The 27,897-nt window shown below is 37.6% G+C and overlaps 1 protein-coding gene across 1 annotated transcript in view; it reads left to right on the top strand.

The window, feature by feature from the left end:
• Positions 1 to 1,562: 1,562 nt before the first annotated feature.
• LOC149467533 (uncharacterized) overlaps positions 1,563 to 27,897 on the top strand; it is a 38,282-nt gene continuing 11,947 nt past the window's right edge. The window contains exons 1-11 of the mRNA XM_089671496.1: positions 1,563 to 1,700; positions 1,803 to 1,870; positions 2,986 to 3,042; positions 7,348 to 7,404; positions 8,739 to 8,789; positions 11,909 to 11,974; positions 17,003 to 17,050; positions 17,479 to 17,520; positions 18,096 to 18,143; positions 22,540 to 22,590; positions 27,337 to 27,393. Of these exons, the coding sequence (XP_089527622.1) occupies positions 1,607 to 1,700; positions 1,803 to 1,870; positions 2,986 to 3,042; positions 7,348 to 7,404; positions 8,739 to 8,789; positions 11,909 to 11,974; positions 17,003 to 17,050; positions 17,479 to 17,520; positions 18,096 to 18,143; positions 22,540 to 22,590; positions 27,337 to 27,393 (639 nt within the window). The 5' untranslated portion in view covers positions 1,563 to 1,606. The remainder of the gene's footprint in view (positions 1,701 to 1,802; positions 1,871 to 2,985; positions 3,043 to 7,347; positions 7,405 to 8,738; positions 8,790 to 11,908; positions 11,975 to 17,002; positions 17,051 to 17,478; positions 17,521 to 18,095; positions 18,144 to 22,539; positions 22,591 to 27,336; positions 27,394 to 27,897) is intronic.

Consider the following 27,897-nt stretch of genomic DNA (forward strand, 5'->3'; position numbering starts at 1 on the left):
GGTACTATAGAGCTGTAATCCTAGCGAGAACGTACGACTGGACACACAACCCAGAGGGGAAAAGGTGGGTTAAGATTGAGAATGAATTAAGCGGATCTACCCTGAGCAAAAGTATCTGGGTCCCAGCAAAGTATAGAGGTTTAAAAGATTCCACGAGTGTTTTCACATTAAATGTTTTAAAGGTGTGGGATAATTTGCACAAACATATGAAATGGGATTTCAATTCACAATTAATATCACTTAGGAACACAGATTTTTTTCCCCCAGGTAGGGAAGAGAGTATAGGAAAATGGTTCAAAAAAGAGGATATTCTACTGAGAGATATAATGGATGGACAGCAGTTGAGAACACTTAAGGATTTGAAAACAGATAAAAGAGAACTTTTTATTAAAATAGATGAATGGAGATATCACCAATTAAAACTCTTTGTTAGAAATCTTCCGAAACCTTTGAGAATGAGAAAGGATTGGAACTCGTTTGAGAGGTTGTTGGATGCACGTGGAGATGGGAAACGGGGCACAGCTAAGGTATATAAGATTCTCACTGAGTTAGTCACACACACAAAGCCAATGTATATAGCAAAATGGGAAAGAGATTTAGAAATAGAGATAGATGAGGATAAACAAGGGAAAATATATAGATTGATACACGAGAATATAAGTATGAGAGAGGTGGAGGTAAATTATAAATGTTTAACGAGATGGCACATTGCACTGAACGTGGAACACAGGATGAATGGGGAAAAGGTTTCAGAGTGTTGGAGGGGATGTGGAAGAATAGGTACCTTATATCATCTATGGTGGGAGTGCCCAATGATACAAGCCTTCTGGGAGAAAATAGTCCAATTAATTGAGATAATCACTGGGATAAAAATAGGATTGAACCCAGAGGTGTGTCTATTACATAGTACAGATCTACCAGTAAATAGTTATAAAGACTCTGGTGTATGGCATTACTTGAACACGGCAAAAGGTCTGATTCCTAGGTTTTGGCATAGACCAGAGACACCGAGGGAGGAGAATTGGGTAGAAAGAACAAATCAGATATGTAAGATGGAGAAATTATATTATATGCAAGAAGACAAGATGGGGCTATTTTTTAAGAAGTGGAGAAAATGGGAAGATTTTGTAGCAAGATCCACGAATTAACAACTTAGGAAGAGGAGGAAGATCTTGTATATTCTATTTAGGAAAAAAGTCATCAAAAGTATGCAGAGGGGGAGTGGTATCTTAGGGGGTGGGTGGGCTTTTTTGGAGTGGGTCGCGGGTGGTAGAGGGAATAAATCAGGGGTAGAAAAGTAATTAAGGGTTTGGAAAATATTTTTTGCATATGAAAATGATGAAGAAATGTGTATAATATATGGAAAATAAATAAATATTTAAATTAGAAAAAAGAAATGAGATGATAGGAAGTCATGTTGTCTTTAATGTTTACATTTAGTGTTGGCAAGCGCCTCTTGTTTTTTTAACTGCTGCCAACAGATTTGATTGGATGTTTCCTCCTCATGAACATTTTTTAATATCTAGGACACGTGTCAGTGTGTGTGGCACTATGCCATGTGTTCAATGATGTCACTGATTTTAACAAGTTTAAAAGAGGACCTGAGATGTACAGGCAACCACCCACTGAGTTGAAATCAACAATCAGTACAATGAAGGTCATCCTGCTTTTTGCACTGTTTGGTGTGAGCTTCTGTCAGGGTAAGCATTATTAATCATTAAATGTTTGCACTATATTGGACACTTTTTGGGAGGTCTTCGGGTAATATTAATCTATGTTTATGTTATGTTATTGCTTTGTAGATAGTGAATGTACAGTAAAGCCTCTTTCTGAACCAAATGATGAAAACTGTTTGGCACAAGCACTAAAGGTAAAGTGATAATTAACAAGAAAATTATTTTTCAGATTTTTTTTATTTGCTTAATTTGTCATCAAGACAAGGTAGAGCCTATTGTTTTTAATTCAGTTCCATAGGAATCTGGGTAATGCATTATATGGGTAAGTGGCATCCAGTACAACTGCTCAAAACTAAATCATGCTATTATGTCACCCCTAATTTTATTTTAAGATTTTAATATAGAATGGATAATAGAGCCCAGATATCCTATGGTATAGAACTGTCCCTGGTTACACACATGTTTTGTTGACTTTGTTAAAAAAAAAATACGACATCTTGTATTACATTTTTGTCATCAACAAATATACTGTATCTTTAATTTTAACTAAAAAAGCAATGCCATGCTGAATTTGTTTTATAAAAAAAAGTCCTCACTTTTACAAGGTTACTGTACTAAAGGAATAGAGAGGCTGTTCACTTAGCAGAGTAAATAAGGAAAAAGTGTGTTCACATTTAAAACACAGGATTGTTACTTAAGGCAGCCCATACACTGATCTTTTTTGTTCAACCAGGGGGTTGAACAAAAAAAAAGATCAGATTCCTCCATGCAAACACTCAATGTGGTGCTATTATGTTCTGGCACTGAACGCTCGGGAAAAAGCCAACAAGCTGGTTGTATACAAGTTGATTGATAGATCAACTTGTGTACAACCAGTTAGCCCATACATGGATCAACATTTGGCCAGCCCCTGTCAAAGCTGTCTAAGTGTGATTGAAGTGAACACAGTCAGGTTTATTTACTAAAGCTGGAGTGTGCAAAATCAGGCTCACTTTTGCATAGAAACAAATTAAATTCTAACCTCAGCTTGTTCAATTAAGCTGTGGCAATAAAACCTGTAAGTTGATTGGTTTCTATGCCTAAGTGAGCCCGATTTTGCACTCTTCAGCCTCCAGCTTTAGTAAATAAACCTCAGTGTCAGTTTTGCTAAGCTTTACTTCACACAGTCTCTATTCCTGTACTAAATCAACTCCATTCAGTTCATAAGTTCCTTTTGCCAAACAAACTATCATTATCCTGTAATATTACAATACATTTCTTTGTTAATAGTGTGATATATTCATCACTAAGATATGTTGTTCATTTTCAGGAATCTGGAACATTTTATCAAGCTTTTGTTGACATGTGCTGTGCAGCAGCAGCTAAGGTAAATTTTATTTGTGACTACAACAACGTGTTATAAAATAAACCTATTTTGGGAGCACTGTTTATAAAGGGCTACAAGGCAAATATAATGCCTGTGGAGCATCTTATTTCTCCAGGTCATGGCATACCTAGTAGTAGTAAGTCATAGTAAGTCATATTCACCTCCAGCTAACTACTACTAGGTATACAAATTGTGATTATTTTTCCCATGAAGAGGTTTTTGTAAAACAGTGGAAAGAGCTGGATGAGAATGACAAGTGAAGCTTAAATGTGAGTTAAGGAGATGTTATCCTTGGTAACATGAATGTTACTAATTCTAAATTATAATTTTCACTGTCTTCAGCTCACTTGAGATTATCCTATTAACTGCAAGACAGTAAACTAAATCATTTTAAAAAAAGATAAAGAAATATCTCACTAAGAATACAGGAGGCACAGTGGCTTAGTGGTTAGCACATCTGCAGTGCAGTAGATGGGTCATGGGTTCAATTCCCGACCATGGTGCCTCCTGCATGGAGTTTGCATGTTCTCCCTGTGCTTGCGTGGGTTTCCTCCGAGTACTCTGGTTTCCTCCTACACTCCAAAGACATGCCGGTAGGTTAATTGGCTCCTGTCTAAAATTGTCCTAGTTTCATCCCTGGCCATGCGGGATCTCCTGCATGGTAGGGGTTGGGGAAAGACCTGGCAACCTACCCTGTAAAAATAATTGCTAAGAGAATTCATGGAAAAAGTTGCTTACAAGTGACAGTCCATGCAATTGCCAAGGGTTGGTTACGACTGGATGGATAGATAGAAATAAGCATACAATGTTTCAAAATCTCTGTGTTTACCTATTATGCTTTGTTTTATCTCTTCTTTTTTGCTGTCGATGTACCAATAGGGAGATTTCTCTTTAATTTCCATCCTGGAGATGCAACAGGAAGAGAGAGGAAATCTGCATAATATGGGGAAATTTTCTTCTTAGACAGTTGTTACAGAAACAGGTGTCCCCTCATTGCAAGATTTCCTCTCTTGTCCAGAGAACTCTTGTCCTGGTGATGGCTGTAGCATTTTGCATTTTCCATCACCTTAAATCCTGCGAAAATGGTCATCAGGACAAACAGGGAAGGTAGAACTTTTTAGCAGGGACACAGACAGCAAAAAAAACCATACTGTATATATCGGCTAATGACAGCACCAAACAAACAGCCAAAGCTTTTACTGATAAATCTGGTTCATAGCAGAAAAAAAGTACCACATTTCAAGGGTCAAAAAGACTCCCCCATCATCAGGTCCTTTGCTGCGGTTGTTAATACTGGGATAACCTGCCTTCTGAAACTGTTCCAAACAGAAAACCACAGATTTGTATATCTGCGAGTTCATTAAAGCAGAGCCAAAATTCCTGAGCCCTGATGAAGGGGAAGTCTGATAGGCCCCTGAAATCAATTTGTTTTTTTCTGCTATAAATTGATTATTGGATGTTTGTTTGGGCCCTATACAGAAAATTCTTAACCTTTAACAACATTTACATAGTACAGAAAATAATAATACAAAAAATCATAATGTTCAGAAGGTTGAGTTGGTGGAGAGCAGATTTAAAAATAAAGGTCATAGGGTTTTTAATGTTTGCAATTAATCTTGGCAAGCACCGATTGTTTTCTTAGATGTCTATTTAACAAGGTGCAATCTGGCCTATACACATCATGGCTATTCTCTATGTATACATCTCTAAGAGGAGAGCATATTTAGGAGAGCATATTTATTAACAATTGCACTTCTCTTCTCTGAGATAAGAAGTGAATGGAATATTCAGTGAGTGGCAGCAATGTGTATTGAAAGTAAAGAAAAAATACTCCTCAATAAAAATTAAAATAAGCAGGGAAAGCAGGAAAAATAACAGCTAAAAATAAAATTAATTGTTAAAAAAGGACTTACTGGGCAGGGGCTAAGCATGAAAATGTGTTTTTATTTATATCAAGACATTACTATAACTTTTGTAACCAATTGTATATATGGCTTTACAAATACACTCTGGTACAAGTGTCACTGAAATGTCTTGATATAAATAAAAACACAAGTATCCACATATGGTCCCTCTCCAATTAGACTTTTATAATTGTTATTTTTATTGTCCACATACAGAATGGGAATATACTGAGGTCTAGTGTGAAAATATACCAACACGAGACCTCAGAAAATATAAAGGACTTGCATGAGGAAATGTTTTTAGGGGGTAAAGGTCTCCGAGTTTTATAAGCCATAAGGGGCATGGCGATATATGGCACCCTCAAAAACTGCCATGTATATTCATATGCTGTATATTCATAGTTGTATATGTACACACATAGATCTATTTATATAACCTGAATGAGGAGGGTGACTAGACATGTGCGATTCGTTTAGTTATAAATTGAAATTTGTAATAATTTTTTGTTATTCGAAAATTTGGATGCATCACAATAGTGAAGAATTTCAATGAATCTAAATAAAAATATAACAAAAGAGTCATCCAAATTCAAATATGAATTCAAAATTTTAAATTTTAAAATTAATTTGAGTTCAAAATGAAACATGGAAACATTGCAATACAGTAAGGTATACAAGTGAAATAAGATGATGATTTCTACTTTATAGAATAGAACAGAAAATAATAGAGTAGAATAGAACAGCATAGAAAAGCATAAAACAGAATAGAATAAAAAATAAAACAATAGAACATAACAGATTAGAGTATAAAAGAACATAAAAGAATAGAGAAAAAAAGAATAGAATAGAAAATAAAAGAACAGAATAGATTAGAATATAATAGAATGAATATAGCTGTCTTCCAAAATTAAAATTTTGAAATTCAAATTTCAAATCAATTGAAAATATTGAAAAAATTCTGACTATAAGAAACAAATTCTGAAAATGAATCATTCTAACATAACGAATATGACAAAACAAAATGATTAGGTTAACGAATTAATATGAAATGAAATAAAATTTCCACATGGTGACATTTATCTGCTTCTTCATCACATCATGACTGTTTCTCTCTTCTCTTTCCCTGCTATTGCCACCTCTGAGGTAGAGAAGCAGGGAGGGAGGTGATTACTCTCTTTCCGCTGCAATGGGACAGAGAACAACATCTCCACTCCTCATCACAGCCACATAAACTGATGCACAGTGGAGATAAGTGATAGTCGTTATTGTGACATATATTGGGTTCATAAATGGACAATTTAATTACTGCCAACAGATCTGATTAAGTTTTCTGAAAGCATTTGTTGTCTAGGACACTTTAGGGTAGATTTACTAAAACTGAAGCATTCAGAATCTGGTGGAGCTGTACATGGTAGCCAATCAGTTTCTAACGTCAGTTTGTTCAATTAAGCTTTGGCGATAAAACCTGGAAGCTGATTGGTTTCTATGCAGAGCTGCACCAGATTTTATACTCTCCAGTTTTAGTAATTAACCTTCTTTTTTTTTTTTAAATCTCTTTTTCAAATTCTTAATTAGTTGAAAAGAGGATTCAACAAAGGTATATAACAATACTGTAAAGAACACAAATACAAATGTGTATAAAGGCTGTCTGCCCAAACTACCAGAATGGGAGAGATATGTACAATGATCAAGTGAGCATTGGATATATCCTGTCAAAGATAACAATATTTGTGAGGTATATGTAACAAATTGAGACCTATAAAGACAAAAGAAAAAGGATGGTGGAGTTGAGATAGGGTTTCCAGGAAACAGCATGTCCCAGAGAAGGGCTGAACTAAACTGAAGGTCTCTTAACTCCGGTGAACAATACAGTGTGACTGGATGAAATACTTCTGTAGGGCATAGGCTATAGAGCTGGGAGGACCAGAAAGTTAAAATGATTGCAAAGTGTGGGAAATGATTCACCCCTTCAGTATTGGGGCGGTTGCAAAAAAAATAACTGGGAAGGGCTGGAAGAGGACAACATAGCAAGGGGTCAGCTGAAGAAGAGCCTCATTACTTCCTGAATAGAGGAAAATTGGCTATCAATCAAGGTATAAGTAGGGATTCAGCCTTTAGGGTTCTTTTTAAATTTTTGTTTGCCGTGAAGGTTTAGGCCAATGGCCTTAGAACATCCAGGCAGACACATGCACAGAAACCAGCTGTCATCTGTCTAAAGGCTTTCATTAAAGTGTTAGTGATTTTTTGACATTGCTTTAAGTGATTTTATTTTTAATAGGGCAGTTAAAATAACTGTATAAAATTAATTTTATACAAACCATGTGCTATATATTATATGATTAATGACAATAGATGCATCCACTTTCCTTTTAGTAAGTCTGACTTGTGGTTTTTTTTTCAGGGAACAATGGACGATGATGACATAAGAGCTACAGCAAAACATTTCGTTATAACGTTGGTATGGGATACTAATTTTAAGACTTTAAAATGACATTAGAGGGTTAATTTTTTTAATAACACATCATACTTACCTGCTCTCTGCAGTGGTTTTGCACAGAGCAGCCCACATCCTCCTCTTCTCGGGTCCCCCAGCAGAGCCCCTAGCCCCTCCCTCCTGTTGGGTGCCCCCCACAGCAAGCAGCTTGCTATGGGGGCACTTGCTGCTCCATGTGTCCATTCACACATGGAGCAGCTGCTTGGCCCCACCCCCTCTCTTCTCATTGGCTCACTGGCTGTTATTGACAGCAGAGGGAGCCAATAGCTCCCACTGCTGTCTCAGCCAATGAGGAGAGGGAGTCCAGGGATTGCTGAGACTCCAGTGTACATCGCTGGATTGAGAGAGAGCTTAGGTGAGTATTAGGGGGTGCTGGGGGAGCTGCTGCACAGAGAAGGTTTTTTACCTTCATGCATAAAATGCATGAAGATAAGAAGCATTGAGCCTTTACAACAAAGCATTGATTAGCTGTTCAAGAATATATTTTTTCTCTTTTTATGGCCAACATGAACATAGGTAATATTTACTAAAGTCTATTCAGTAAAAGAACATAGACCCCTCTGGAAGATTACAAAGGTAGAGTTGGTGATGTGTAGGATGGAGGAGGTTTTCACCAGAAAAGGAATCAGCACATGGGACACATCCTACTGACTGTAAGTTATGTCCCTTGTGGTGAATTTTCTTTTTGAGTTTGAATACCCTTAGGCTTTAAACTAATTGTATAGGGAAATTGTTTAAAATTATAAACATATATTCTTACCTGCTCCGTGCAAAGGGTTTGAATAGAGCATTCCCATCCTCCTCTTCTGGGGTCCCCTGACAGTGCTCCCCCCTTCTGAGCACCCCCATAGCAAGCCGCTTGCTGTGGGGGCACTCATGCAGGCTTGATCCTGAGCTGCACTCTGTGTGTCCATTGATGCGCACAAAGTGACTCAGCCTCACCTCTGCTCTCTGCTCAATGGCTACTGACTCCATGGACAGAAGGGAGGGAGAGAGTGGAGGGAGCCGCTGCTCTCAGGTACAGAGCTGGATCAAGATCAGGCTCAGGTAAGTATAATTGAGGCTGGAAGAAGGAGCTGAACACATTTTTTTTACCTTAATACAGAAAATGCATTAAGGTAAAAAAAACCTACCTTTAGAACCACTTTAATGGTATAGCTTATAGACATGGAAAAAAAAAAAAAACAAATCACAAAAATGAATGGAATTCCCTTATCCACCATCTTCCTTTAAGTATATTATTATTATTATTATTATTGGTATTATCTCTAATTATGTACTTTATACTCTCTTTGCAGAACTGTCTCGGCTGCCAAATTGATAGATATCTTGGTGAAGAGGAAACTTTTGTAAGTCTCTCTACATCAATCTATATTTTTTAAATCTCATTTCAATATAGTGTATGCAATGTGTTTCCAGCTCATGAGCCACATTAAAATATGATAAATGGCAGAAAACCAAATGATTTCAGCAGTCTTTATTCAATAAAGCTGTAAAGAATCATCCAATCATGCACAAGGCAAAAAATCTTAATTTAATTTTCAAATGCTTCTCCTCATGATTTAGTATTCAAACGTGAGCATTTTTTTCTCCATGAGAAAAATCAACCCCAGTAAACCAGTTCAATGAGCAATGAAGATGCACAAAGAGCAGTAATTATGCTAACCAATCACATTTTGACTTTCACTGAATTACAGCATTCAGAGTAAACAAACACAATCACTGATTGTCAGTTGGTCACTGTGTTTTGCTGTTTGCATTTATAAATACAAACAATGGCAACAATTTTTTTATAAATATTGGTAAGATATTGATAGAGATAAGAGAATGATAAATGACAGAAATTAATAACTTCTGATCTTCGCCATGGGTACACAGAGGGAAAATATAAAAAATATGCAAACAGAGTGGTACGTGTATGTATGTATATCTGTATATCTATCTATGTACTGTGTATATGCTATATATACACTGTATGTGTATATATATATATATATATATATATATATATATATATCCTGTTTATATTTATTACCTGTTACCATGAATTGAAAATAATATTTAATAGTAAATGATAACGTACTACAATGTACAATTCAATGGATAAAACACATTTAAATCAAATATCAAATATTATAATTATAATACATAAGATCATAAGTGATTGTCTGGTGATAAAAGCAAACCTCCTCATCCTGCATGCTCCATTAGTGCAATCACCACCAATATTAAACAGGCTGCTGACCTTCAATCCAGACCTCAAAATGTAATGCCTCATACACACTGCTGCTGCTATTTGTGAGTTTAGGAGCTTTTGATATTTTTTTGCCAAAGTCTCTAAACTCAACTCAACAAAACCTTATGTGCTCGTGCACACATAGGCTTTTATCAGAGTTTAGCAGCAGCAGCATTTAGGGGCAGTTAAACATCCCTCTCCTGGACATAGAAGAAGGAACAGAAGAGGAACATTTTTTGTCAAAACACACAAAATGCAGCAAAAAAGTGTGTAAATGTGTATAAACACTCCTAAACACTATCTGTGTTTAGCGCTTGGGCATTTATTCATTTCAAAGGCAAGCAGTTTGGCCAATGAAATGAACAAACACAGCTAAATGTGTGTTAAATGCAGTTAGACACGGTACCGCATTTACATACATTTTTATGTTTTTCAGCAGCCAGGAGAGCTCGGTGTCCAAGGGAGCTTAAGTGTGCATGTACCCTAAAAGAGGTCAAAAGCACTTGTATCTCTTTAAGGGAAAGTAAGGAAACCAATACAGTCTTTTCAGTGATCCATCGGAGCCATCCAAAATTCAGACATTGATATGAGCCAAGTGCAGCACGCATAAAACAGAAGAATCTGACATATTGCTCTCCATTGGTTTTTTTTATTTTGAAGAAAGTAGAGGGTTAAAAACACTCACAGGAGCATAATGTACAAGAACATAACAGAAAGAGGCATCAGCACTGATTCCTCCACCTCTCGGTACAGCAGTGTGCAGCTCACCACTCTTACTGTTCTCCAGCAGCACACAATTAGCTTGGTGACATCATCGGCCTTACAGTCCAAATCCTTTGACACGTATCGTCCAATCACCGGACTTCTTCAGAAATGTGATTTATTGAAATATGTGCAAAATCCACAAACTTTATATGTGATAAATCCAGGGAATCTCTTGAACTATCGCAGTCTTTGCTCAGGTAAAGCATGTATAGTACTGAAACAGATCATTTCCTTTTAAAATATAATGGAAGGATGTGTGCGCAGGTGTTACATGTTGCATTTAACATTTAAAAGCATGTTTTTTTCTAAAATACCAAACATGTCTATACTTACCTGGTCTGTGCAGTGATTTTGCACAATTCAGCCCTGATCCTCTTCTTTTTGGGTCCCCTCTGTACTTCCTGACTCCTTCTCAAGCAGTGCCCCCAGGAAAAGCCACTCACCCTGGGGGCACCTATGTGTGCTCATCCCCGAGCTGCTGCTCTATGCATCCATAAGACACATAGAGCCACGGTTCTGCTCTGCCACCCACTCTCTCTTCATTGGCTGTGATTGACAGCAGCGGGAGCCAATGGACTGTCTCATTCAATGAGGAGGAAGAGTCTCCAGACAACAGAGGCCGTCGAGAACATCGCTGGATTGGAGGGGGCTCAGGTAAGGATTGGGGGGCCGGGGGGCGCTACACACAGAAGGCTTTTGCCTTCATGCATAGAATGCACAAAGGTAAAAACCTTGAGCCTATAGAACAACTTTAAGATGGAGATGATCGGTTTCAATTTCTACACGTACTTTACGCGAGGAAGGACCATGACCAGTTCAAAATTGTTGTACAGATTGCATGGATGTATCATATGTGAAGTTTGTGGATTTTGAATTGATTTAAATAAATCACCTGAGGTGCTGCAGAACAAGTATCATAGAGTATAGTCTACATATGGAAGCAAATGGTATACCTCATGTATTGTGTGCATACGTAAGGACTGGATTGGAGGTCAGAGTTCCCAGCAATATATATATACAGTATATTTTATAGTATATATATGATAGAAACTGTTTTGCTCTCAAATACATATATATCAAAGTTCACTAGCTTTCATAGTTACTAAATGTCCACATGACAAAAATAAAGGCTTCTAAAAAGTGTGCGCGTCCATGATCATCAACCATCAAAGCTATTAATGCTGTAAAGATAGGTTTTGAACCTGTTACTGTGATAGTGTAGACATTGTGGTCACTTTCTAAACTCATAAAGAAAAAAAAAGCCAAAGCTCAAAATTTAAATGAGCACTGAACACACAACAACGATGCAGAAAATGTTTTTATCTGTTTTTTAAAATATAAGATAATTTTTCGGAAATGTTAACTTGTTTCTTCTTTGTAAGTCATTTGTAGTCTGTAGAATTACACCTTATACAGAGGAAAGTGATGTATGCATGCATACATAAACCTGTTACATTTTGTTTATAGCAAACTCTTATAGATAGGATTGGAGATAAAGGAACCAATATAGTTGTACTTGTTCACCAGATTCTGGTAAGTTTGCTTCTTCACTCAGTTCATTTCTGTTTGTTCATATCAGTAGACCAGAGATATATGAGGCTGATTTGAGAATGTTCACCCAATCAATTGTTGAATAGTCACTTCAATTGCTCAGTCATGTGCAGACAAAATAAATGAACAGGGAATTTATTTCCTATAATTAGGTCATTGAAGTGAATGGTCATACAACTTATAGTGTGAACATTCTCAATTCCTTTAGTGAATCAGCCTCAGTGAATCAGGCCATTGTGGTCAAACGAGTGATCGCAGCAGATATTTGTTATTACAAAAAAGATAACCCTGTAAAGCACATGCCAAGGCAATTCATCTTTCCCTGATCCAGTTGTAATTATCTGAAATGAACTATATGACTATATATCACGTAATCCCATTGGTCTATAAAGTAAGAGTTACTTATTCTTCAGGGACATTTCTAAAAAAATAAAACAAACTAAATTGGAATGGATGTATAAACCCTTTCTCACTGATGGATATGATACATGAGAAAATTATGTTGCAAAAAATGTGAACCAAATAACTTATTCTTCTATTAATAACCAGTCGCTTTAAATAAATATAACCCCCCCTAAGTGATATACAGTAACAAAATAATAATTACACCACTGACTCAATAAATATTCTTTAGTGTTAAAATTTAGGCACAATAAACCATTCAATACATATTTTGATCAAATAAAGCCCTTCAAACCATACAGTAAAATATTTTAAACCAGAATTAATTTAAACTAAATAATTCAAATAAAGCAATCAAATGGTGTAATGAAAAAAAAAATCCTAATCACCAATATTATTTATTCTTCCACGTGTGGAAAATCTTTGATTCAAGGTGAACACCACCACTAATATGGAAAAATGCACTTCCCAAAAGTGCATGCCTATCTCAATACAAGATTAGGTAAACATAGCTTGTATTAATTCCAAAGATCTTCCAAAGAGGTGCAGTTCGCTTTTAGGTTTCACCTCCATTGCTGTCCTTTCCCCATTCAGTGGTTAGATTTTTTAGCCAGCAAAAAAATAATAAAAAAAATTAGGGCTCCATAGTGTATTATCGTAAACATTCACATTTATTTGACACAAGTAATCAAGGTACTCACAAACACTGTTTATGCATAAACTTAAAATCAAGCATATAGATGTGATGGAAAAGATATACAGTGAAGCCGCTGGCTGCCAGCCACACCAATCCTTCAGATCAAAGAAACAGCAAAAGTGACAGGACACGGTTCTTACTCCTAGCATCAGGCTCTGCCCCCACATATTTCGTCTATTCTGACTTCATCAAGGGGGATGTCCAAATGCTGGAAAACCTACTATATATACTATATATACCCTGTCCTAATCCCTGCAAGATGGATCCCTGTACACAGCAGTCAGTGGTAACTAGCAGTGTAAATGTACTTTCTCACACATTTGGACCACCTTAAGCTGTGTTCCACAAGAAGAGACAATATTGCAAACCTTAAATTGAATCTTAAACAAACATATTAACTCTCTCAATCCCTGTAGGATGGATCTCTCTACATAGCAGTTAGAAGTGATCAGCAGTGTCAATCCACTTTCTCTGATATCCAAACCACCAACAGCCATGTTACATCAAATCAAACAATGTTACAAATCCTACAATAAATAACAAACAAACATTTTAACCCTCTCATAGCTGTGTTTTGCATTAAAATGTCACTCCCCCTGATACAAAGGATGTACCAACATGTATAACACTAATACAAAATGAAATAACCAACAATTCTATACAATACATCAGCACATTTAGTTGCATTTTTGTAAGGTGGCAAAGGTGACATTCATCGAACATTCACTGGTGGTGAATAGTTTACTGCATATTAAAACAATTTCACAAGGTTTTTTCACCTGCAGTGAACTATTGTTTAATTTTCATCTTCACTGCTTTATAAATATGTCTTTAAGTGTAAATGCTGTCCCCCCTAAAATGAGAAAATACACTGCAAAATACCTCTTGCCAAAGACAGCTTGCTCATCGGACCTGCAGGGAAGCAGTGAATGGAGTAAGTCATTTATGAATAGGCCAGGATCTCTATAGTGCCATGGTCCTAAGAATAAGAGAAGGTGGCCAGGTGTTTTTAAGGAGTGACTTAGTTGATTTCTTCTAAGATTGCTTTCTGCTATAGGAAAAGCTAATTGTTTAGTTACTAACGGAATAGAGACTTAGCTTAGTGAATACGGTAAGCTGTTTGACTTTAATCATCTAGTGACATGCAGGCAAAAACCCTCATTGTCTATTTCCTTTGCAAATGAATGAGCATTCAAAGCGAACAAAGCTTCACCTAGTTTACCAAGTCTAACCTTACATGGCTTTATGTATCTCATTCAGTTCCACAGTCTGAAGTAGAAAAATTAGTCTATTGCTCCATCCAAGCTAAACATAGTGGTTCAGGGCATCTACACTGCTGGCTATTGTATTCACCAACCACACAACCTGCAGCTGTCTGAATACCTGAACAGTAACTGCATCTAGTAGGATGCAGACACTGTCTGGCTGATATTTTTTTTTACCTGTCCCATTTAAATTTTAGATTGAGTGTCAATTGACTGCAATGCTTTACTCACTGGTGCGCCTAAATCCACTAATAATCAACTACAATATGTACAAAATTCTGCAGCTAGAATCCTGACTAGGTCTGGTACAAGTGACCATATTATCCCTATCCTGGCGTCCTTGCACTGGCTACCATTCAGGTTTTGCACAGACTTTAAGATCCTCTTGCTCAGCTATAAGACTCTTCATGGCTTGGCACCCCATTATTTCTCTGAACTTTTATCTACTTACTCCCCTCTTATAACCTCCGCTCCTCACATTCTGGTCTTCTGTGTATCCCCCCTACTCACCTACACTCGATGGGAGACAGAGCCTTCTCCTGTTATGTTCCAAAACTCTGGAATTCCCTTCCAGAGAGTCGTCTTCTATAAAATCAAATCTAAAAATATTTTTTCTTTAAACAAGCTTTCACTTAATTGTCCTTTTTTCCCCTTTGGTTTATACTGTGTATTTCCTGTATTTTCTTTGTAAAGTGCTTTGAGAAGCTACCTTTAACTTCTTGCCGGCCAGCCACTTTTAAAACGTACTTTTGCAAAACAGGTAGGGGGCGCACGCGAGGCGCACCACCGCCCTACGTGCCATGCCGATCACGGCCGCGGATGTCAGTCGCCAGGTCACGGCCGGGCATTGCCGGCTGTGTCCCGGCGATTAGCGGCAATCAATGACAGAGAGCATATCTGCAGTAGCTCTGCTTTCTGTCAGTTCCCTGTCAGCTCCTGACATGCTGATCCGGAAAGAAGAGTTTATCTCTCCGGATCACCGTGTTCCCGTGCAGTACACACCCCTGCCCCCTAGTAAAACACTCCCCTCACACAGTTAACCCTTTCAGTGAATAAAAAAGTTAACCCCTTCCTCCCCAGTGCCATTAGTACAGTGTTTTTTTTTTTTTTTGTGCACTGATCACTGTATTGGTGTCACTGGGGATGTCAGTGACCCCAAGTCAGTTCCCCCCCAGTGTCAATATGTCTGCCGCAGTCCCACAGTCCTGCCATAATTTGCTGATCGCTGCCATAAGTCACTGATCGCCGCCACAAGTTGCTGATTGCCGCAATTATTAGTATAAAAAAAAATTAAAAATCCCAGTATCTTTCCCGCCATTTGTAAACGCTATAACTTTCACGTAAACCAATTCATTTACACGTATTGGGGTTTTCTTTAGCAAAGACATGTCGCAGAATGCATTTTGGCTGGAATTTATGACGAAATTTGATTTTTACATTTTTTTTACTGGACATGTTGTATAGCAAAAAGTCCAAATATTGTTTTTTTTTTCTCAAAATTGTCAGCCTTTTTTTTTATAGCTCAAAAAATAAAAAAAATGCACAGGCAATCAAATACCACTGTAAGAAAGCTCTATTTATGTGAAAAAAGGACATAAATTTTATTCATGTACCGTATTGCATGACCGCGCAATTGTCTGTTAAACTAGGTACAACGCTGTATAGCAAAAAAATGGCGTAAATTGCAGTATCTATACCATAGTTTGTAGACGCTATAACTTTCACACAAAGCAATCAATATACACTTATTGGGATTTTTTTTTACCAAAAACATGGAGCAGAATACATTTTGGCCTAAATTTATAACTAACTTTGAGTTTACTATATATTTTTTATAGCTGAAAGTAAAAAATAGTTTTTCTTCAAAATTTTTGGTCTTTTTTTGTTTATAGCGTGAAAAATAAAAAGCGCACAGGTGATCAAATACCACCGAAAGAAAGCTCTATTTGTGTAAAAAAATGGACGTAAATTTCGTTTGGGTGCAGCATTGCATGACCGTGCAATTATCAGTTGAATTAGTGCAGCGCCAAGTAGCAAAAAGAGGCCTGGTCATTAAGGGGGGTAAATCCTCAGGAGGGCAAGTGGTTAAAGGCGTTATGTACAATTAAGATTTTATTATTATTGACGAGCTGGGTGGTGCTTTCAGGGACACTTATGGCTTGATTTTGGCCATTTCAGCAGGAATCATCTGAAATTCCTCTTGTGTATGGGCAGCTTACGCAAAGTAAACGCTTAATTTTCAAAGTAAACCATCTATATTCCATAATTAAATCAAAACCATTGGCTTGCTTGTCTTCTAATATAAAGAGAACCTGTCCCAAGAAATTAAGGGCTACAGCTGAGACTAATGAGTAAGAGTCATGTAAGTGACATACACTTAGAAAGGGAGACAAATCAAAGATTGAGGTACAAAGCCAATGAGAAAGTTATGTCCCCAGGGAAGAAAATTCTTTGTGCTTTAATCTTCATTCACAGGTGCGCTAAGATCAGTAGTCTATGGATGGGCTGTGTGTTTATGCGGCTTGAACCACCAAGTGGTATGTGCAGGCAGCCTATTGAAGCCTATGGGGACAGGGTACAGATCTTACTATAATACTTTTTGTAAAGAAATATAATTATCTTTTTTTTTTACTTTTGTTGTTTTAGGGAATGTTTGGATTAGACAAAACCAAGGCAGAACTTGTGTGCACATTGGTAAGGCCAAAACTGTATATTGACAATTGAGATTATTTATTTTGTTTATTATGTTAAATATGATAATATTTTCCAATGCATTGCTCAGTAAATACATTAATATTAGGTAATGAATAAGGGCTTTTCTGTTTTAAACAATATGGTATATTATTAAATTGAAATAATTGTGACTATAACATAAATCAACATTTGAGAACATCACAACCTATGGAAGAAGAAATAGGTTGCCCTGCTCATCTAAAACATACTGTATCATTTATTAAATACAACAATATGAAAAAACAATATGCTTTCTCGTATCATATTAAATAAATAGTGTTTACCTATGCATGCCTGTGTTTACTGTATTGTGTGAAGATTTACATGATTTCTTTATGCATAACTTTAATTACTCATATATACTAATTACAAATAATATCCTCCAATAGTCCAAATTGATCCCTGCCAATTGCCCGGTGAATGCCTTTACGGTATGTATATAAAATATCATCTGTAAAATAGAAATGGCAGAAGCAATAGACTGTATTATGTTGTTTAGATTTATTGATTGCTATGAGACCAGAATCTAAACTTTTAGATATCATTTGGGCATTTGTCTAATACTAAACACAGCCTAAGATTATTATTGAAGAGACTTTTTTTTCACAGAGGTTAATGAACATTAATATACATCTTCATGCTAATTTAATTAAGCTGAACTCCATTCAGACATAACAAACCCTGTTTCATCCAGTTATGCACTCCATAAAATCCATAAATGATTTTTGACAGTGGCTGCAGAATAGTTAAAGGTTAGTGACCCAAGCTGTTGAGAAAAGCCAGGTCTGCTAGGTTTGCCTTCATCTCAAAACTTCAAGAATATGACAAATGTTTTGACAGGGGAAAAGATGTATAGATTTATTTGGAGTTTGTCTCTAAAGCGTGCCATAAAGTATTTAAAGAAATATATGTAGGTATAAACAGTTTTGCTATTGTTTGTGTTTATTCAATTAATGTTTGCCATGTGAATGTGAATTGTTAAGTGAACTGCTGTATTTCATTTCAGGATATTATTTCAGGGGGCATACTAGATCTGAAAGACCTTTATTGTGAGGTAATATGGTATACTATCTGTAACTGCATTTTTTTTAATATAAAAAGAAAATGTTATTTTTTAAAATATCTAAACTCATTAATATTATACCCCTTTCAGCATAAATATCATAACTCATGGACTCATTTTCTTGCAGTATTTCTTTTATCTCATTTTCTTCCCAAAACTTTTGTGTGTCCCTAAATCCCACGCTGCATTTTTTATAAAAACAAACACAAAATGGAGTTCTATAGCAGATGGAGATATTGTCAAACCTGCCAACAATGGCCACAACATATTTAAAGCCCTGCAACATCAGCATAGAAATCTTTCCAACAAAATTCCCAGAGAATTAGGGAAGCTGTCTGTTAAGTGTTAATTCATAAAGTCCAGTGCTACTATAAATATAAAAAAGTATATATGTTCATTTCATATATATGCAATAATAAAAAATTGTCCCATGCGCTTAAACCTTTTGTGTCAACCAATGTTAATAAATAAATAAAAAATAGCATATGTAAAACAAACATTAAAACTCAATAAAAAATACAATAGATCAGTACACAAAATCCAACTTCAGGACTCATTATGCTTCAAGTATAAACATTTCCAGGTGTATCACCCTCTATGCTCACACCACACTCACCAGAATCCCCCTTTCACTCTTTTCCACCTCGAATGTTAATAGATACTTTTTCCCTTTAAAAGGTAGTAGCTACAGTATCCACCAGACAAGGTGATCAGACTAAGCTCAAAATAAATACAAAAGGATCACAGTACTTTCTGTATGAATTTCCTTTTATTAAAAACAATAAAAATACACTCACTTGTATGTGTACACAATTCCGGAGTACTGTGGCAAAATAGTGTGCCTATCCCCTTAAGGAAACAATGCAGATCATGAGCAGCACCACTGAGCCTGGTGCCTGCTCACTTCCTCTTTCACTTCTGGTCTGAGGTGATGATGTCACTGGCCCCGCCCCATCAATGTTTCATCACTTATACAAGTGCCTTTCTTAAAGGATTGGCCACCAGTGCTTCATTCCAGCTGCCCACTGCACATGCGCCAGTCCTCCCCCCAGTCTTCCTGGAATCTGACTGTGTCCCAGAAGACTGCGGTGAGGGAGGGGGGAAGGAGCACTTCCGCTCAGATCGCTTAGGTGATCCGAGCAGAAGTGGGAGTGGGTACCTGTCAAAATCAGGTACCTGCTTCCCCCCTTCCAAAAAAGATTGCCAAATGTGAAAGGGGAGGATGAGTAGGCCTTAAAGCTGAACCACCCCTTTTGGGTGGAGTTCCCCTTTAAGTCCACATATTACAATAAGTAAATATTAAACCAATAAAATGTCTAATAAAACCTAATTTAAATTCATCAGCATTAATCCCCATTGAGAATATAACACAACACCATCTAGCGTTCAAAAATAAATATTACCAATATCAAAAATCATTGATAAAACTGTGAAAACCAAACTCTGCGTTTAACCCTTTTAGCAGTATTGTTTGTAATTCAAAAATGCACCTCAATTCCTTTTGGCTTACTTGTTTTATTTCTCAAAACCTATATAGATATTATATGTGTGTTCTTTTATTCTCTTTGTTCATATCCTTTCTGTGTGACCTGCATATTGTAAAACACACAAACACTGAATGCCATAGACCACCCTCTCCGTATGAATACAAAAGGGATAACAGGCACATGGTGTGGCAGTCCATGTATGTTTGATGAGTTCCAAATGGGCAGGGGTGAAGGTAGTCCAGTAGGTACTAAGGGCAAGCTGCATAGGAGCGAAGCATAACTCTGCAAAAGGGAAACAAAGAAACATAGCGCCTCTAAGTGTGTACTGTGAAGGTATTTAATAGAAAGATAAGTAGTAACTTAAATCTTAGAATTTAAAAACAGGCTCATGGGTAAGAGGGTGAGGCGTCTGTAGCCAGATGTTGTTGTGTGCCTGATCTAGAGAGGAGATCGATTGAGTCCGTCAGCAGGTGGTGCTGTGCATGTGCAACATGGATGGTAAGCCTGGTGGAATCTCCAAGGTGTCTGCCAGCAGATGGTGCTGTGCATATGCAGCATGGATGGTGGAGCCTGGCAGAGTCTCCAAGATGTCCGGGATCAGCACATGTGGCGCCTGACGTCATCAAAATGTGACGCGTTTCTGAGCATGTGCAGGGCGAGAGGAGTCCAGGCGCGATCTTTCATCAGGCAGCCTGATCTTACCCCTGTGCCTGTTTTTAAATTCTAAGATGTGAGTTACTACTTATCTTTCTATTAAATACCTTCACAGTACACACTTAGAGGCGCTGTGTTTCTTTTTTCACCCTCTCCGTGTGGCCAAACATGTAAATGTCAGGGAGTAACACAGCTCTGAATTATTTATTGAATATTGAAGTTAGCAGAATTCAACCTGAATGAGCTTACATATTCTAAAGACAAACCCAGAAAAATCTAATTGTTCATTGTGTTGGGAAAAAAATGTGTTTTGCTACTCAATACAGTTTTTTTTATTGTTATTTAAATAATGTTTAGAAGGGCTATATTTACAGAAACACATCTTTTAAACATCTAAGGTCACACCAGTGCTGAGGAGAACCTGTGATAGTCTTCAGGTCAATTTCTGTGTTTCTTGGCCAAGCCTGTACAGGGGTCTTCCACATCTCTCCTGGCTGAGATTAAGCCCTTCTCCTGGTGTTAAAATGTATCTAAACTCAAGACCAAAAATGTAATATATTGTGGCTTCACCCTAGATGTGGTAGCTTCATTAATTTTAATTTTCTTTTTTTTCATGTGGTGCTCCTTCCACTAGTAAAATTCCTGTACTATGGTGATAGTTCTCAATCACTATACTGTACTAAAAAATAGAAATAACAGGGAATACTGCTACTCTGGCATAAACCAACAATCCAATGAGAGGCATGTTCACCAAGCAAAACCAGAATGATCTAATTGTTCATTGTGTTAGCAAAAATGTGTTTTTCACTACAGCATACAGTCTGTGGTTTTATAAAACTGCTTTATACTGTGTGTGGGATTTTTTTTTTCCTGAATAATCAAAACATTTATAGAAACAAGTATCTTAACTATTTAAGGTAGCATCAGTGTTTAGGAGCTGGCACCACATAGGGTCTACTGATAATCTTCATGATCTTTGACATTCTTCAGATCGATCTCTGTGTTCCTATGGAGCACTTGTGCCCAACCTATATATGGGGCTTCCACGTCTGGTGTTAAAATGTATCTAAACCCAAAAAAACAAAAAGTTCAGCTTACCAGTCCTTAGATATGACGACTGCAATCATATTCATTTCCCAGGCTTTTTTCCTTTTATTTTCACCTGGTGATCCTTCTACTACTACACTTCTTGTCCCAGGTGACAATTGTTTCGCACTATACTGTATATATGGAGAGCAGTGTTTTCACTTTGGGTTGCTCATTGCTGAACAGGACGACACTTCCCCCTCACCTTACCTACTTAGCATAGAGGGGAAATGTTCTGTAGTACACAGCATTTCGGTGAAGCAAAAGCAGAGTACACAGGAAGTTACATTCTCACTGGATTTCTAAAGGACAAACAGGTATGAGTCAATGAGTGCAGCATTATTAAAGATGTAAATCATGGAGAAAGGTGCATATATTTGACAGATGTGTTAAATATGTGTTTCTTTTTTATTTTGCACATTCATACACTTTTGTTGAGAAAAATAAACCCCATTCTCCTGGGTGAATAATGTACAATGCGGGATTTTAACAAACTTTTTCTGCTTTGAAGAAAAAGCTGTTTGTTTCACAATCTGGTTCATTATAATGACCTGGTGTACATCCAGTGGTCTAATGAGGAAAGCTGCAGTGTCTGCACCCCTTCAGAAGCATTTAGCCCTTGGGAAGTATATCACCAAAACTTAAATTTCCATTACAGCCTAAAATGTGGCTTAGTCAGAAAATCACACAAGAAGTAAATTACATTTTCAGTTTTTAATAACATTAAATTGCAATATTTGGAGCAGATGAATATGATATAATATTTTTTTTCTTTGCCTTTTTCTCATTGAAAGTACAGTTATCCTTTAAGTCCTACCCTTATAGCTAAACTGTCAAATGACACAGATGTACTGGGAGATGAAGGATAAAATCTTAATTTAGAGTGATGTCAAGCCCGCATGTACAGCCTAGGCACAAGATCCAAAGGGTTCCACAGAGACAAAAGGATAGATGTAAAGACTGACACTGGTGCCTAAAGGCATGCGTTGATATCTGCATTTTAGCAAAAACATCTGTGGCCAGGTTAGGTTGACTTTAACAATGATTTACTCTATAAATTCCGGCAAACAAAACAGAAAGCTTATAATCAGTATTTTGAATGCCATAATGCCTGTGTTGTATAAAATATGAATGTACATTCATTGTTTTCTGTTTTATAGTTAAAGTATGGGAGTGCAGCTGATGCTGCTGCTGCAGTAACAGAAATAGCGGTAAGAAACTTTCATAATGTAGATGCAAAGTATTGTAGATTGCCAACCAATCACCATTTATTTCTTAACTGATGGGAGTAAGTTTAAATATCATAGATGTGGATACATTTTGTGTATCCAGTCTGCTGTACTTGCACTGTCTTCTTGAATAAACCCACAGGGCTTGGCAATTATACACTGTTCAAATGTATTCAATTCCAAATCTGCCATGGTAAATGACAACTGCAGAACAAATGTTTTAATTCTGAACACTTGCTGTAATACAGGTGAAACTTGAAAAATTAGAATATCTTGTAAAAGTTCATTTGTTTCAGTAATGCAACTTAAAAGGTGAAACTAATATATGAGATAGACTCATTACATGCAAAGCAAGATAGTTCAAGCCGTGATTTGTCATAATTGTGATGATTATGGCTTACAGCTCATGAAAACCCCAAATCCAATCTCAGAAAAATAGAATATTACATGCAATCAATAAAACAAGGATTGTACATAGAACAATATCGGACCTCTGAAAAGTATAAGCATGCATATGCACTCAGTACTTGGTTTGGGCCCCTTTTGCAGCAATTACTGCCTCAATGCGGCGTGGCATGGACGCTATCAGCCTGTGGCACTGCTGAGGTGTTATGGAAGACCAGGATGCTTCAATAGCGGCCTTCAGCTCTTCTGCATTGTTCGGTCTCATGTCTCTCATCTTTCTCTTGGCAATGCCCCATAGATTATCTATGGGGTTCAGGTCAGGCGAGTTTGCTGGCCAATCAAGCACAGTGATCCCACGGTCATTGAACCAGGTTTTGGTGCTTTTGGCAGTGTGGGCAGGTGCCAAGTCCTGCTGGAAAATGAAGTCAGCATCCCCATAAAGCTCGTCTGCAGAAGGAAGCATGAAGTGCTCCAAAATCTCCTGGTAGGCGGTTGCATTGACCCTGGACTTAATGAAGCACAGTGGACCAACACAAGCAGATGACATGGCTCCCCAAATCAACACAGACTGTGGAAACTTCACACTGGACTTGAAGCATCTTGCAGTGTGTGCCTCTCCATTCTTCCTCCATACTCTGGGTCCTTGGTTTCCAAATGAGATGCAAAAGTTGCTCTCATCAGAAAAGAGGACTTTGGACCACTGAGCAACAGACCAGGTCTGTTTTTATTTAGCCCAAGTAAGACGCTTCTGACGTTGTTTGTTGTTCAGGAGCGACTTGACAAGAGGAATACGACATTTGAAGCCCATGTCCAGGATCCGTCTGTGTTTGGTGGCTCTTGATACACTGACTCCACTCCTTGTGAAAGTCCCCAACACTTTTGAATGGCCATTTCCTGACAATCCTCTCCAGGCTGCGGTCATCCCTGCTGCTTGTGCACCTTTTTCTTCCACACTTTTCCCTACCACATAACTTTCTATTAATGTGCTTTGATACAGCACTTTGGGAACATCCAACTTCTTTTGCAATTACCTTTTGAGGCTTTTCGCCCTTACGGAGGGTGTCAGTGATGGTTTTTTGCACAGCTGTCTTTCCCATGATTGTGATTCCTACTGAACCAGACTGGGAGACCATTTAAAGGCTCAGGAACCCTTTGCAGGTGTTATGGATAATTAGCTGATTAGAGTGGGACACTTTGAGCCGAGAATATTGCACCTTTTCACAATATTCTAATTTTCTGAGATTGTGGATTTGGGGTTTTCATGAGCTGTAAGCCATAATCATCACAATTATGACAAATCACAGCTTGAACTATCTTGCTTTGCATGTAATGAGTCTATCTCATATATTAGATTCACCTTTTAATTTGCATTACTGAAATAAATTAACTTTTGCACGATATTCTAATTTTTTGAGTTTCACCTGTATATTCCAAAACATCTTAAAAACACTTTGATATAAGTTAACAATTGAGAAAGCATTTTGTCCATTCTGATATCAGTAAAACAGTTCTAATTGGCTGCTATGTGTGCCTTCATGTTGCTAAAATATTACATGAAACAAAATCAGTAGGAAGCATTGAGATGAACACTGTAGAAAATGGCAGATTTGTATTAGGTAATATGGAGAGGATGGCTAATTCTCAGCATTACAGTGTAGTTTTCAAATGCAACTAAAAGTGTATTAACCTCCTTGGCGGTATTCCCGAGTGTAGCTCGGGGTAACATTTCAGTACCAAAAGCGGTAATCCCGAGCTACACTCGGGCTTACCCTGCGGCACTGCTCCAGCATGTGTTCTTCACTTACCTTACCCTGCACTCCCACGATGTGTCCCCTGCAGCGTCCCCGGCCATCTCCTCCGGCCGATGCCGGCATCCGGCTTCTGTGTCCTGTCCCTGTGACGTCGGGACGTATGGGCGCCGCCGCCGGCGGCGGCGGGAAATTTAAACATTTTAAAAAATGTCATTTTTTTTTTTTTACATTTTACATAGTAAAACATTGCTGTCTCAACCAATTTCACATACATATTGTCCCTAGTGCTTTGTCCTGCGCCCTGCCTGCATTTTGTCTGTTCTTTCTGCCTGGAAACTGAGAAATGTCCATGGCGTCCAAAAAGTGTCCCTTTAGGTCAAAAGCGGTTTAGATCAGCTGGAGAACAGCGATAGTAAATCAGAACCACTTGCAGAATTGAGTGATAATGATTCATGGGGGAAATTCGTCATCAGACACTGAAAACGATTTTGCGACTGAGCTCAGCAATGTGCGAACTTGGCGCTCTATTTCACATTTCAGTGTTTTTGGTTTGATTATATTATTGAATTAAATTTTTTATTATTTTTATATTATTTTTATGATTATTTATTAAATTATAATTTATGATTTTGTGTTTCAAATTTTATCATATCTGGGATGTTTAATAGACTCTTGTTCGGACAGATTTCAGTGAGTTTTTCCTAAAAATTACAGCCTACAATAAAAAAAATACATATTTCCATGCAAAAAAATGGTACCGCTTTCAGCACCAAAAATCTGAAATAATCATACCGCCAGGGAGGTTAAACAATGTTTATCAAACATCTGAACAAAGTATTTTTGCTGATGCATTGGACAAATTGTCTCTGCAGGTGGGAAGGATCACTGTTCAGAAAGAGGCATCAACTGCTGTCTCTTCTCGAACATCAGTCCCAAAACCCAATTGGCAGACACGCTGTGACCAATGTCATGAGATTGGCGATGTGACTATTTGCTAGATGGGCCCAGATATTACAGCAACAAGTATTTTCTTCTGCAATTTGCTGAATATTTTATATATTTTGTTGCTTTTCTGTTTCATCACACTTAGTTTTTTTGGACTGCTCAAAAAAATTAAAAGAACACATTTTAATCCGATTATAGCATCAAGTCAATTAAACTCCTGGGATATTGATCTGGTTAGTTAAGTAGCAGAGGGGGTCGTTAATCTATTTCAGCTGCTTTGGTGTTAATGAAAATAACAACAGGTGCACTAGATGAGCAACAATGAGACGATCCCCAAAACAGGAATGGTTTTACACGTGGAGGCCACTGACATTTTTTTCCCTACTCATCTTTTCTGACTGTTTTTCACTAGTTTTGCATTTGGCTAGGGTCAGTGTCACTACTGGCAGCATGGGGCAATACCTGGACCCTACAGAGTTTGCACAGGCAGTCCAGCTCCTCCAGGATGGCACATCAATATGCGCCATTGCCAGAAGGTTTGCTGTGTGTCCCAGCACAGTCTCAAGAGCATGGAGGAGGTTCCAGGAGACAGGCAGTTACTCTAGGAGAGCTGGACAGGACCGTAGAAGGTCCTAAACCCATCAGCAGGACTGGTAACTGCTCCTTTGTGCAAGAAGGAACAGGATGAGCACTGCCAGACTGTGAATGGCTTTGACTAAACAATCAGAAACAGACTTCATGAGGGTGAACATGTGACAGATGTGAAAGGTTCTGGAGAAGCCATGGAGAACATTATGCTGCCTGTAACATTGTTCAGCATGACCATTTTGGTGGTGGGTCAGTGATGGTCTAGGGAGGCATAACCATGGAGTGGCGCACAGACCTCTACAGGCTAGACAATGGTGGCACCCTGACTGCCATTAGGTATCGGGATGAAATCCTTGTCAGACCCTACACTGGTGCAATGGGTCCTTGGTTCCTCCTGATGCACAATGCCCGGCCTCATGTGGCGAGAGCATGCACGCAGTTCCTGGAGGATGAAGGAATTGATATAATTGAATGACCCCCAAGCTCTCTTGACCCAGTTCCAATAGATATCATGTTTTGGTCCATCCGACATCGCCAGGTTGCACCTCAGACTGTACAGGAGCTCAGTGATGCCCTGAACCAGATCAGGGAAGAAATACCCCAGGACACCATCTGTTGTCTCATCAGGAGCATACCCTGACGTTGTCAGGCATGCATACAAGCACGTGGGGGCCATACAAACTACTGAGTACCATTTTGAGTTGCTGCAATGAAATTTCAGCAAAATGGACTAGCCTGCTGAATCCTTTTTTCACTTTGATTTTCTGGGTGTCTTTGAATTCAGTCTTCTGTAGGTTGATAATTTTCATTTTCATTAAACGATAGGGCATCCTTACATTCCTAAGACATTGCTCAGTCCCTATCACTATAGATGTCTAATAGATATCCAGCATGATATTTTTCCCCATTGAGATCTGATGTGTTTTCAAAGTGTTCCTTTAATTTTTTGGAGCAGTATATATATATATATATATATATATATATATATATATATATATATATATATAGTTCTAAACTCCTTTTTACCTTTTTTAAACAGAAAAAAGCTGGATGTGCCGTTGATAAGGTGGCTGGAACGGACAAAGATCAAACACTGGTAAGAATGTTCTTCAAAATGCATTTAAATGAATGTTCATCCTTACAGTCAATCCTTGAAACATCTCTAACAGGTTGTGTTGCAATTAAACTGTGGATTAAACAAATAAAGTATGTAAACGATGATCATTTTCTCAGGCTTTATAATAACTGCAGTAACAAAATTCAGCTTAAAGTGACTTTTAAAGATTAACCAAAGGTGAACTTTTTTTTTTTTTTCTTTTTTTTTTTTTTAGTTTTGAATAGAGTGGAGAGGGACTAGAACTTGTTAGGTTTTTATTGTTGTCTATTGTTTAATGCCCCTGTCACTGAGATTCCCTCTCTCTATTTGTCCTGTTTACTGTTATCATTGAAAGTGAAAGTAAAATAAAATGCCAAATTTTGGGTTGACACCAGAACAGGAACAGAGGGGAACTCTTCGAATGCAGGCACTAGTTCTTGTGACCCTGGTGACACTCCAGGATTCCCTCACCTTAGAGACATTTCCTCTCACTTCCTGTTTTGG

This window comes from Staurois parvus, unplaced genomic scaffold (genome assembly GCF_062004578.1).
Source record: "Staurois parvus isolate SC_StPar_1 unplaced genomic scaffold, SC_StPar_1.0 ptg000106l, whole genome shotgun sequence".
NCBI lineage: Eukaryota > Metazoa > Chordata > Amphibia > Anura > Ranidae > Staurois > Staurois parvus.